This window comes from Mesitornis unicolor, unplaced genomic scaffold (assembly GCF_000695765.1).
Source record: "Mesitornis unicolor isolate BGI_N332 unplaced genomic scaffold, ASM69576v1 scaffold15891, whole genome shotgun sequence".
Taxonomy (NCBI): domain Eukaryota; kingdom Metazoa; phylum Chordata; class Aves; order Mesitornithiformes; family Mesitornithidae; genus Mesitornis; species Mesitornis unicolor.
The window spans coordinates 1-12,173 of record NW_010164734.1 but is presented as its reverse complement, the minus strand read 5'-3'; the positions used below and the strand labels follow the sequence as shown (position 1 = coordinate 12,173).

Sequence of the window (12,173 nt, the reverse complement as noted above, 5' to 3'; positions counted from 1 at the left end):
ACCAGGACATTTCACAAGGGTAATATTCCTCTCTGTGCACGAGTGCCCATTTCTCAACGTTGTTTCCATGTGTCCAACTCAGCAGTGTGTCAGATACCTAAAAAACCTTCATATATTGGCACCAAACTAACTCAAAAATAAAAGCTGAAAATCCCAACCAGCCATTTCCTGTTTCAGAACAGTAAAGCTGTCCAAAACCTGTTTCTCCTTTTAATTACCCAAAATTAGAAACCACATAGGTTAAATTTTCATCACGTTTTTTGACTGGCAAAATGTCTGTTATTTGACAAAAGCTTTTTTATTCTTCAGGGGAAAAAAATAATCGCATCACTAAATACTACCCTAAACTATGGAGTCACAAAATTAGCTTAAGATATATATGGTTAGCACTAACCTGCATGATGCAGAGAAAAATATAGTATAAAAATAAATTACTAAATAGACTAAACCCTGTAGGATATTCTTAGTTATGAGGACCAGCGTTACTGTTATCTTTGAACAGAATAGACCAGACCAGATTATTTCAGTTGGAGGAGACCTACAGTGATCATCTGGCACAGCTGCCTGACCAGGGCAGGGCTGACCAAGTTAAAGCACATTGTGAAGGGCACTGTCCAAATGCATCTTAAATGCTGACAGGCTTCAGCCACCTCTCTAAGGAGCCAGTTCCAGTGTCTGATCACCCTCTTGGTAGAAACGCTTCCTCATGTCCAGTCTAAACCTCCCTTGACTACTTTAAAACTAATAAAACTGCTATCCACTAACTTGTTCTTTGATTTGAGCAACAGCAAACAACAAGGTAGGTAACTGACATAAATTTATGGGTTGAAAAATATTTCGTTCCTGGTAGAGCAGACTACTTCAATTCGTTTTTCTCCCCTCCTAGAGGACAGTTTGATGGAACATAACAGATGCAGTGCAAATGGAAGCACAATGCTGAATAAACTCTACAGCACAAGCACATCTTCCTTTACATGTTCCCAATAGGTGGCAACAGAATACCAAAAATACAGAGTAGTTTACAGTTCTTTCTTCATCCACAAAGTAACGGAAGCCCCGTTACAACTTTTATCAGTGAACCTGCACCAGCAATTTTATTCAGGTGAATCAATGCATCTCAGCAATAGAAATTCTCAGGACAGTTAATGGCAAAAGCCAGAGGATTCACAGAACAGAAACAAAGCATTTCATAAAACCTAGTTGTTATGGAACAACTAACTGAGGGCTTAGGCTCAGAGCTCCTCTAAGGGAGTTATCTATTACAAGCAGAAATGTACAGTAACAAAATGTTTGTGCACATTGAAGTGTTAAGATAGAAATAAAATACTAGACTAATTTTACTGTGGTTGATATCCACACCTTGGTATTTAGTAGAATTTATTTACAAGACTGAATAAAGGGGGGAGCATTTTTAAATGAAGTTTTCAGCAAACAAACCCCAACTTTCTCGGTAGTAGCAGGTCCATATTAACTCCCTGGTTCTTTGCAAGGAATGACTGAAACCCAGAGTTGTTCTTTCCTTGACAGTTCTAGGAACTGTGGTACAGTTCCTGTGGTACAGAGCTATACAAATCAAGTCTAAATAAATCACTACTCACTTGCTTTCAAAACCAGCTGAGTCCCGGTCCAACGAAATTGTCTCTGTTGTAATTTCCACCTTCCTCACGCTGCCAAAGAAGTCTGTTATCAGAACACTCTGCGGGTCTCGCTGAAAGAGATCGGTTCGGTGCCCAGGCGTGGAAACGCACAGACTTTTTGGACAGACCTGAAACTGGAAACCAAGATGGACAATGATATCCTGTCCCGCATCCATCAATATATCTCTCTATATATACCTTCCAAATACAAATTGCCATAAAAAGAAAGGTAAATTCCACGCATTACTTGCACTAATTTCAGTACGAGCTCCACAGCTGAAAAAATGAACCAAAGTATTAAAAGGCATAAACACCTTGATTATGCATGTCAGAAAACCTTTATCCTCATAAACATTCTGTTTGAGCTTGGAAATGCTTTTGTGAAAGCCAACCATCAATTATTTCTAACAGATTAAATGCACAAGTGTATTTCTGAATACAGATGCAGCAATACTGCTATAGCCTTCCAAAAGGCACAAGTAGGTGCCAATTCTTCATACTGAGCTAAAGGAGGCAAGATTAAACAAGCCTGGGTAAGTGGTTCACAGTAAAGGATTCATTAAAAAGCAAGAATTTATATTCTGATTGAAAATACAGTCACACTCAGAGCTGAGGTCAACAGCTCCACGTCCAAGTGGACACCAGTGACAAGTGGCGTTCCTCAAGGGTCAGTATTAGAACCAGCGCTCTTTAAAATCTTTGTCGGTGACAGGGACAGTGGGATAGAGGGCATCTTCAGCAAGCTTGCAGATGACACCAAGCTGGGTGGTGCAGCTAACACACTGGAAGGGATGCCATCCAGAGGGACCCGGACAGGCCTGGGAAATGGACCGGCGTGTCTCATCAAGTTCAACAAGGTCAAGTGCAAGGTTCTGCACCCAGGCCAGGGCAATCCCAAGCACAAATACAGGCTGGGGAGAGAATGGATTGAGAGCAGCCCTGGGGAGGAGGACTTGGGGATGTTGGTTGATAAAAAGCTTAACATGAGCTGGCAATGTGCACTTGCAGCCCAGAAGGCGAACCACATCCTTGGCTGCATCAAGAGAAGCATGACCAGCAGGTTGAGGGAAGTGATTCTGCCCCTCTACTTCACTCTCATGAGACCCCACTTAAGTGTACTCCATCCAGCTCTGGGACCCCCAACATGAGGACATGGAGATGTTGGAGCAGGACTAGAGGAGAGCCACAAAGATGATCAGAGGGCTGGAGCCCTTCTACTACAAAGACAGGCTGAGAGAGTTGGGGTTCTTCAGCTTGATGAGAAAGCTTTGGGGAGACCTTACAGTGGCCTTCCAGTACCTGAAGGGAGCCGACAGGAAAGCTGGGGAGGGACTGTTTACACAGCCATGTCGTGATAAGGCAAGGGGGAACGGTTTTAAACTGGAAGAAGGTAGATTTAGATTAAATATTAGGAAGAAATTCTTTACTGTGAGGGCAGTGAGACACCGGCACAGGTCAATCAGAGAAGTTGTAGATGCCCCATCCCTGGAAGTGTTCAAGACCAGGTTGGATGGGGCTTTGAGCAGCCTGGGCTGGTGGGAGGAGTCCCTTCCGATTCGGATTCCTCCCTTCTGCTCCACTGCAGTTTCTCTTTCATACCTTGTCTTTTTGCCTGAGCCTGTAAGCATACAGCTTTAGACTGCTGGTCCAGGGAGACTGCAGCTCACTTCCACCTTTACCTTAACTGACACATACAAGCACACTTATCCACTGAGCTCTTTTTTAATGATTCCCAGTTCTCCTGCTGGCAGAATATCACTAAAGACAAGACAGGGGCAGACTAAATCTTTCTGTTATCCTCCCTGTGAAGTGAAAATGAACCAGACTCATCAGCATCACGTTTCCCATACAAAGTCACTTGTCAATGCACACAAATGCTCTTAAGTTGCAGCAAAATGCAATCAATTTTCTTGAACTCCACTCCAACTAAGGGCCCAAACATAAAAACTAGATCTCTGAAGTAAGCTATAAAAGCTACGTATTTGTTTTAATCCTGCTATTTGATGCATAAATCTATGCTGCAGTCACACCATTAAGTCTCTCTTCCAACCTCTCAACAGTGTGATTGTCCCAAAACAAGTGCATCAGCGCTGAACGTGGGAAATTGATACTGCACCCAACTATTTCTAACCTGTCCCACAAACATTTACTACCACAAGATGTTGAGGTGAACCTAGAATAAAAATGTGCACTGAGAAGAACTAAATGGGAACTTCATTATCTTGCCTTTTCTTAAGACTTTTAGCTATTTTATGACAAATGATCTCTCATTGAGAAATTCCTTTGAATCTTATTTTAAAGGTGGCATTTCAATTTAGTCTTTACTTTTCTGGAATTGTGATCAAACGGAGTGTCAGTCATTTGCACAGCTTTAAGCTATCCCTTAGCAACACAGATGGAGCAGGTGGGGAGTAGGTGGAGTGGATTATGAAAAAAGATGTCTTGGAATGCAGTATCCAAACCTTAGGTGGATGTGAAGAGAAGCTGTTTTAAGAGCAGTTGGAGAAAATTAAAGAGGTGATGGGATAGAAGTTGTGTAACAAATACACAGTACTTCTAAAAGAGCAGACATTTGACATATCAGAAGACCAAGCAACTAAACATTAGCTAATAATTTTAAAGCTAGTGAGCCACTTCATATGTTATCCTGAGTCTGGAAAGTGTTAATTTTGAAAAAATCTGACTTGGATAAGCAGTAGGTCTTTGTTCTTAAACCAGAACAACACTAACAGTGCATTCCAGTACCAAAGTATCCCCTGTAACGGCTGACAAATAAATGGGCTTATATTCTCACCACAGACTAACCATATGCCATTTTGGAATACTCAGATGAAGACCTGAAAAGCACAGACTCAAAATCAAGAGGTCACGTTTGCTAAAATACGTGCATCTTGATCACCCCAAATCATGATCTTCTTGTGTCCATTCTCTTCCCTTGCCAGAGCTACAATAAGCAGACTGACTTCCATGATGAGTCTTTGTCATATAAGCAAAAACCCAACAGAGAATGTTCAGGTATCTTCTCCAGAGAGCTCAAAAGGTAAACTGCTTGGGCAGCTAACAAGTCTTCCATACTTTTCCCAACTGGACTCATATGCAGCTGGCTAGATCACTTACACCACTTCCCAGATGGTGTTTCATACAGTAGAAACCACTGTTCATTTCTTATGACTCCTTTTTTTAAGTATCAATTCATTTTCTGGTTTACAGAACAGAGTCCTACGGTGCTGTTTGAATGAACTGGCAAGAAGATACTTGGGCAATAAAGAACTTGCATATTCTTCTTTAAAAAGATTTATTTTAAAGTTATCTGTATCCCATGATCAGAAGGCATTAAATTACAGGACAGAATTTCATTCCCATGGTAGTAAAAGAACCTTGAATCTTAGTCACTGAATAAATTCAGTATCAACATAAAATCTGTCAAGTGTGGGCTGTTCAGAGTGAATCCTACAACACACTACAGCCAGGCTAACACCATCCTCTGCAGACAGAGGGAGGCATAAAACTTTTGAGCAGCTGCTCCTTTTACAGAAATGAATCAAAGCGAACACATTCTGTAAGTGGTGGCTCTTAGATCGTGGCGGGATTTACAGCTGCAAGGCACCAAAGCACAATGTATTACTACAATGAAACTATTATGGGAACACGTCTAAAGGGTTAATAGAGTAAACGAAATACAGTTACTTTGTATGTCATCTATATGTCTGTTATAGAGGCACTTTCATAAATTTTCTCATGGGTTACCCGGTTGGGTTTTCTTCCTCCTGCCTTATACCTGAAAGCTACAATTAATATTTACCCAAGATAAAATTAACTCCAAACACTGCTGGATTTGGACATACCTTGCTCTGGAATCTAAGCAGAGATACAACGAAATAAGTCTCTGCAGGTGTTTGTGAGTGCACAGCGAGAAATTTAACTGTTTAATCACCTCTGGAAAACAGTATCAATGGTTGCCTTTCCACATCTGCAAAGTGTCTGCTATTTGTTAAGCTGATTTTAGAAGCTTCCTACTATTATTTTTCACATGCAAATACTTCATTCTCTTGAAATGTGTATTTAATAATTTTATTCATTTTTCACAGAATAAAAAAAAAATCAGCCTAATTTTGGTTAATTTTTTTCTGTAGCCAGCAAACCCCAGTGAGAACAATCCTTGAAGTGTTACACTACAACTACTTTTAATAATGGCAAAAAGACCCCCAACCCCAAAGCCACTTCCAGGAGAAACAGCAGGAGAACAAAAAGGATTTGGAGAACCCTACAGGCAAAATAAATTAGGTTTGAAACTGTTAAAGCCATTAGCATATTCATGAATGTTGAGCATTCAACTTACCAGGTCATTCATATTTGTCTGACTGGCAGGATGAATTTCTTCCAAGAACTCCAGCACATAGAAGGTGTATCTGTCCATAAGATGAACGCCAATCCCCAGATCAGGCTGATGCTTAAAAACAACACACAGCAGTTAGCGGGCATCTACAGGAGAGAACTCAGTAGTTAGGAAAGGGAACAAAACATAAAAGCACGTTACAAAAGTTAAGCATAATTCTATTTTGCTCTTAGGCAAATCACACAAAGAAAATGAGCAGCTGTGAAGAAACACATTGTTGACAAGCTGAACAGTACCGTTTATCTTCATTTTCCTAGACTTTAAGTTTTCAGTTAAAAGTCAATAGGACCTGTGCTTTTAACTCAGGCATTCTGAAAACTGTCTTCAGGATCACAAACATCTACTTACTGACAGAGAATCCTCTCCAACCTGGCTGCTAGCCAAGGCCATGATATTAGGTGAATAAAATCGTTCATACATGGATGCTCCTTGACAAGTATCAATAATAAACAACAATTCGTTGTACCTGAAAGAGTAAAAACAGCCTTCTTATTCCTCTCTCTTTAAACTGAAACAACTTACACATACTTTTTAGTTACCATGAAAGCTGCAAGGATCCTAAGGAACAGACGAGTTTGTGCTAATTGATTGTAGAATGTGAGTTTAGCCAAAGCAACGCATTTGAGCAGCTGTAACTGCAAGAAGCTGAACATGAAAATTAAAACTCTGCTTTCTGAATGCAAATGTTCATGACATTTTACCTACAACAGACAGCATCACTGCTGAAGGTAAGCAACCTACCAGTAAGACTTCAAGCATGTTCACAAAATACCACATTTAACCTCTAAATAATGCTTTTTTTCTTACCTTCTTTTCTGCCACATTTGTTCAAAAGCATCAGCAAGTTCTACATTTGTGATTTCTTCAGAATCCTGAAATTTTAGGAAGCCATTTCCACCGTGGCCTGATCGAAAAATCAGAAGTTACATAAGTTAAATCAAGAAGTTACACAAGTATGGTGGTTAAAGGAAGATATTCAGTCAGGTTGACCATTTATTTAAAAAAGAGGCAAACACCAATCTCCTCCAAACAGACTCTAGCAAAAGAAGACTTCAGTACAGTAAGAACAGTACACACGCATCATTTAAACTGGAGACTATACTCGCTAAGTACTGCCTTACAGGTATTTTCTTAATTACTATGACACACTAAATAACATTTTGAAAAAAAATCCTTTTGCTGATCCTTTGTTTCTTTGGACTCCTGATGGGACTTCATGCTTTCAAACAGGCCCATCCAATTGGACATGAATAAAAAGCAAACACGAATAAATTGCATGCAGAAACCTGTAATTACCTGTCATATATATTAGAATATTGCTTCTGTCATCGGAAAGAAGACGTTTAGATCGTGGTGTGCTTGGTGGGATTCTTCCTGTTAATACACGCAAGAAGTTTTCAACAGTAACCTATGAAGAGAAGCATAAAGTAATTTTCTAAAGGGGAAAAATCTTGATTAATAACTCTAGGACGGGTTACATTAAATAATGGAACACCACACCTCATTAAATACACTGCATATTTTAATATTTCATGGTATAAACAGCATAAATAGACACTTTCTGATTAAGGTTTTACTGCAGGTTCACGGTCATGTGGTACTTTTTACTGTAATCCCCTAACATCACCCTGTTGCTTTATTATATCCACTAAGTCTGCTACCACTGTAATTTCTAAATACATTTTCATTTATCTGAAGACCTGTCAGTGTATGGCTTTACTCTGCCAAGGCTGCTCATGCACTCACAACATGCTCCAACATTACTGTGTGTTACCATGGAAAAATAAAAGTTTAAATTCCCTCTGCAACTCAGGAAAGGGAAAACAACATCAATTTTGGTTACAGAAGTCTCTGAGTGATCAGGTAAGACCCATCTGGACGGTGACTGTAAAACATCCTACAAAACACCGCTTCCTCTTCATGCAGACATCCACAGCTCAAATGCTAGCAGCAAATCCACATTCAGGATAAAGCATGATGAAAAGAACGTATCTCTACTACATACTTCAGTATGCTTCTATAAATCTTTAGTCATTATTATATAGCACTATTAAACCATGCAACTGATATCCAATTTAAGATCCACTGGTAAAGACACTCTATGAAATATTACACGAAAAAGAAAAGGTGATAGAATCCCGATTTCTATACAGTAATTACTTCACAGTAATGATTAGGTTGCAGCTTTTGTTTTATTGTGATAAAAGCACAAGCTTAAGACTAGAAATTTAAGTAGGTCTCCCTAATAAACACTTCACTTGCACACCAGAAGTTTCACAGCAGTGTTAAGTGTTTGCAAGGTGAGACCCTGACCAGCCATGTCCAAAGAAGAGACATTTCAGTAATGTGTGTGTATTCCATATCTCCCTTTAACTGTGCAGATTCCATTATTTAAATCGGTCAATCCACAACATGGTTCTAGGATAATAAATCTCAAATACAAAACCGAGTAGCAAAGTGGCTAGGGGTGTCTGGTATCAGTTGATAATAAAAGCGCAGCCCCAAACCTGTAATGTGCATAGAAAGACTTTCTCAAATTTCACAGATGCTGTATAAATCTTTAAACCAACATTAAAAACAAAGACCCAATGATTTAATTAAAGCACGGTCACCTCATAGCTTCTGTAATCCACTTCCACATCATCTCCATAGACGTTTAGCTCCATGTTTTTATGACTAAACACAGTGGCTGGTTTGGGATTTCTGGGATTACAGGCCATATCATCTGCTAGCATCAGGACAATGTGACTGTGGAAAATAAGGCAAAAACATTTCAGCCATTCCACATTCACATAGCAGTCAAACGGAAATTACAACAACACTGTCCGCGATTACAACAATAGCTTGTAACACTCAGAAGATTCCTGGAATTTTAAGTGAAACTTTGCTTAGTTATACCCCATATCCTTATGTACACCCTCACTATTACAAAGATAGCACACATGGAAATGCAGCTAGGTGTTATTTACCTGCAGGATTAAGTCAGGTCAAAGATGAGCACCAGAGTAATTGACATCAGCAATTTGATGATACAGACAATCCTGGACCCAGGCTGGCAGAAGTCTTTACCAAAAAAATCGGAAGAATTTTATGGGGCACTAAATCATTTCATGCAGCTCCAACAGAAGAAATCCCAGCCTGTTTGCACCCTCTCAGACAGATCAATTAAAACATTATGAAAAATTTTAATGAAATTTCAGGATCTCCTGAAGATTTCTCACACCATTATACTGTATCTGATACAGCACTGGATGATTCTGGAATATTGTGTCCAGTGCTGGGCCCTCAGCTCAAGAAGGACAGGAACTGCTTGAAAGAGTCCAGCAGGGCCACAAAGATGCTGGAGTGGAACTGTAGTGGAGCATCTCCTGCTGAGGAGCGGCTGAGGGAGCTGGGGCTCTTGAGCTTGGAGCAGAGGACACTGAGGGGTGCCCTCATTCCTGGGGATCCATTGGGAAAGGGCAGTGTCAGGAGGAAGGAGCCAGGCTCTGCTCTGGGATGGCCAATGCCAGGACAAGGGGCAATGGTCCCAAGCTGGAGCACAGGAGGTTCAAGCTGAAGATGAGGAGAAACTTTGTGAGTGTGAGGGTTATGGAGCATGGCCCAGGCTGCCCAGAGAGGTTGTGGAGTCTCCTTGTGTGCAGACACCCAAAGCCCTGGCCGTGTTCCTGTGTGACTGCTCTGGTGATCCTGCTGTGGCAGGGGTTGCACTGGATCAGCTTTCCAGGACCCTTCCAGCTCCTCACATTCTGGGACTCTGTGATTACCTGTGTTAATGGAATTTTCCTGAAGAACATAAGTTGGCTGACACCAGACATTCTGTCTTCTTCAGAGCACCAAGAAAAAAAACACCCCAGCATTTCAGAGTACCAAGAAAATAAACAGTAACAAAAACCACCAACAAACAAACAAACAAAACCCAGACCAAAACAAACAAAAAAACCCCAACCCAGCACATTATAAAGCTGTTTCAAAATGCATGCAGCCAATGATCTGTATTTCACCTGACAGGGTCAGATTTAGGTCAAAATGTGAAATACCAAGTGGTCACTGGAGACTGACAGCACTAGGAGAGCGTGCCAGAGATGTCTGGAACAAGCCGAGGTCAGTCCTTTCCCTGGATAACCTGCTCTTGGGTACAGTTTCTCCTGAACTGATCTTTGTGCTCTCCCAAACAACGCTCACAAAAGGAAGGCTCTGTATCCTGCAAAGAGTGCTGCTAATTCGGACTCTTAGGCACACAGGCATAAATTAAATCGTGTCCTGCTATTTGAACACTACTTCTGTGCTTGCCGTTGTTCACGTATATGTCTATTTGAGCACTTTAGAAGTTACTCTTTAAGTGCTGATACACTCCACACTGCGCAGAAAAAAAAAAAAAGAGAAATGCTGTCCAAAACAACATAAGCACAAATCATACAAAATAATTCAAGTAAATTATTTCAGTGGGAATAAAATGCTGGTATAAATATGAAGCTGTAATGACAGGAACCAGAGAAGGACAATTACAGAAGAGAAACAAAGATCTTTTTTTTCCCCACACATGCACAGCAGCACTTCTTTATAAGAGTATCACTAAAACAGACTTAGTTGGAAGCAAGAATTGAATAGATGCCTTGCAGACAGTCAGGTGTACACCCATTTTTTGTATAACAACCAGAGGAGAATATTCCAGACTAAGCCATCACTAGGTCTACAGTTTACCATTGTATTTCTGCTAGGAATCTGTGTTAAAAAAATTAATAAACACACATCACTCAGTAAGAGACAGGCAAGCACAAACATGCAAAGGTTGAACACTGCATGGCATTCTGAGAAGTGCACGAAATATCCCCCAGTTAAACAGGACCACTGGGTACAAGTGGCTCACACATGCAGCAAAACAATCTAGGTGTTAATTTGCAGCTTAACTGTTAAACCAACATAATCCAACCATATATTATATTATATTATATTGATGCTGTTTTCATGACTTAAAACTTCTATTGCATAATGACTCCAGCAATCAAAAAGAATTTCTGGATTCATTCCGGCTTTGTTTTATTTTAGCAAAACTTCTTTTATGAACTGGAGCATTGTGCCCACATCTCAACAAACCAAAGCAACTCAGTTATAAAGGCACAAATCATTTTCTAATGAGTTCTGATGCTGGATGACAAATGTATTTAAACCACCAACGTCACACACTTCCATTAAAGTTAAGGCTACGCACAAACCTCTCCAAAAAACCAACGCCGAGAAACATTATAAACATTAAGATCTGATTCGGGGTTTGGGTCTTTTTAGTCTAATCAATATTTTGAATGAAGTTTTGCAGCAAAGAAAACAGGCAGAGGAAGAAGTTTGTTGAAGGGAGAAACTCACTCAAATCCATGTAAAAATTCCGGTAAATGGGAAAAAAACAGGCTCTTTCTAGATCTTCTCCAATGTCTTATTCTTGACTTTAGTCTAGAGATTAAGAGCTTCTTGAGATTCATCTCCAGATCCTTAGGCTTGGGTAAGAAATGCTGAACAACAGAGACCTCCAGCCATGCTGTAGCTTTTGCAGTATTTTTAAAATTGCCACCTATTGTGACCTTAATGGTGAAGATGAATGGAGGCAGCCCAGATGAAAGTGCTCGGGTCAGGGTAGAATTAGTGAAAGAATTTCTAAGGTAGTGCCTAGGGTGCCCATGCTTCAAAGACTACAGAGGAAAGATGACAGACGTTTCTGAATGAGATGTGCAAAAAACAAAACAAAACACAAAATACAAAAAAACCTCAAACAAATCAAAAACCCCAAAAAAATCGACCAAAAAAGCGCCCTGTTTTTGTGGCTTTTACTCATGACGCTTAGGCAGTACATTCCCTTGGACATGTAACCCCCAAATGCTTCCAAAAATTAGTTTTCAACATCCCCTCTTTCAGAAACTGAGAAGTCACTCTTTTCATTTTGAAAACAAACACAGGAAACAGGATGGCACCGCCCCTGCATTCACAGCTGAGTGTAAGTGAAGTGGAGACTCCAGATGGGAGTTTGGGACAGTTTGAGACTTGGAAAAATAAAAAAGCCACACAAATTTAATCCCGCAGAGTAGGAATTTTGCAGTGATGGGGCGAGCCATACCTCTTTATCACAGAATCCCAGAATGTGAGGAGTT

General features: G+C 40.2%; 1 protein-coding gene across 1 annotated transcript; it reads right to left on the bottom strand.

Moving 5' to 3' along the window:
- Window positions 1-1,598: 1,598 nt before the first annotated feature.
- Window positions 1,599-8,781, bottom strand: PIGK (phosphatidylinositol glycan anchor biosynthesis, class K; the record flags this gene model as incomplete). The annotated part of the gene is made up of 6 exons (XM_010194423.1): window positions 1,599-1,771; window positions 5,977-6,087; window positions 6,382-6,499; window positions 6,841-6,937; window positions 7,330-7,441; window positions 8,646-8,781. Coding segments are annotated over 6 exons (747 nt in total), but the record flags the coding sequence as incomplete, so codon positions are not given.
- Between the last annotated feature and the right edge of the window lie 3,392 nt (window positions 8,782-12,173).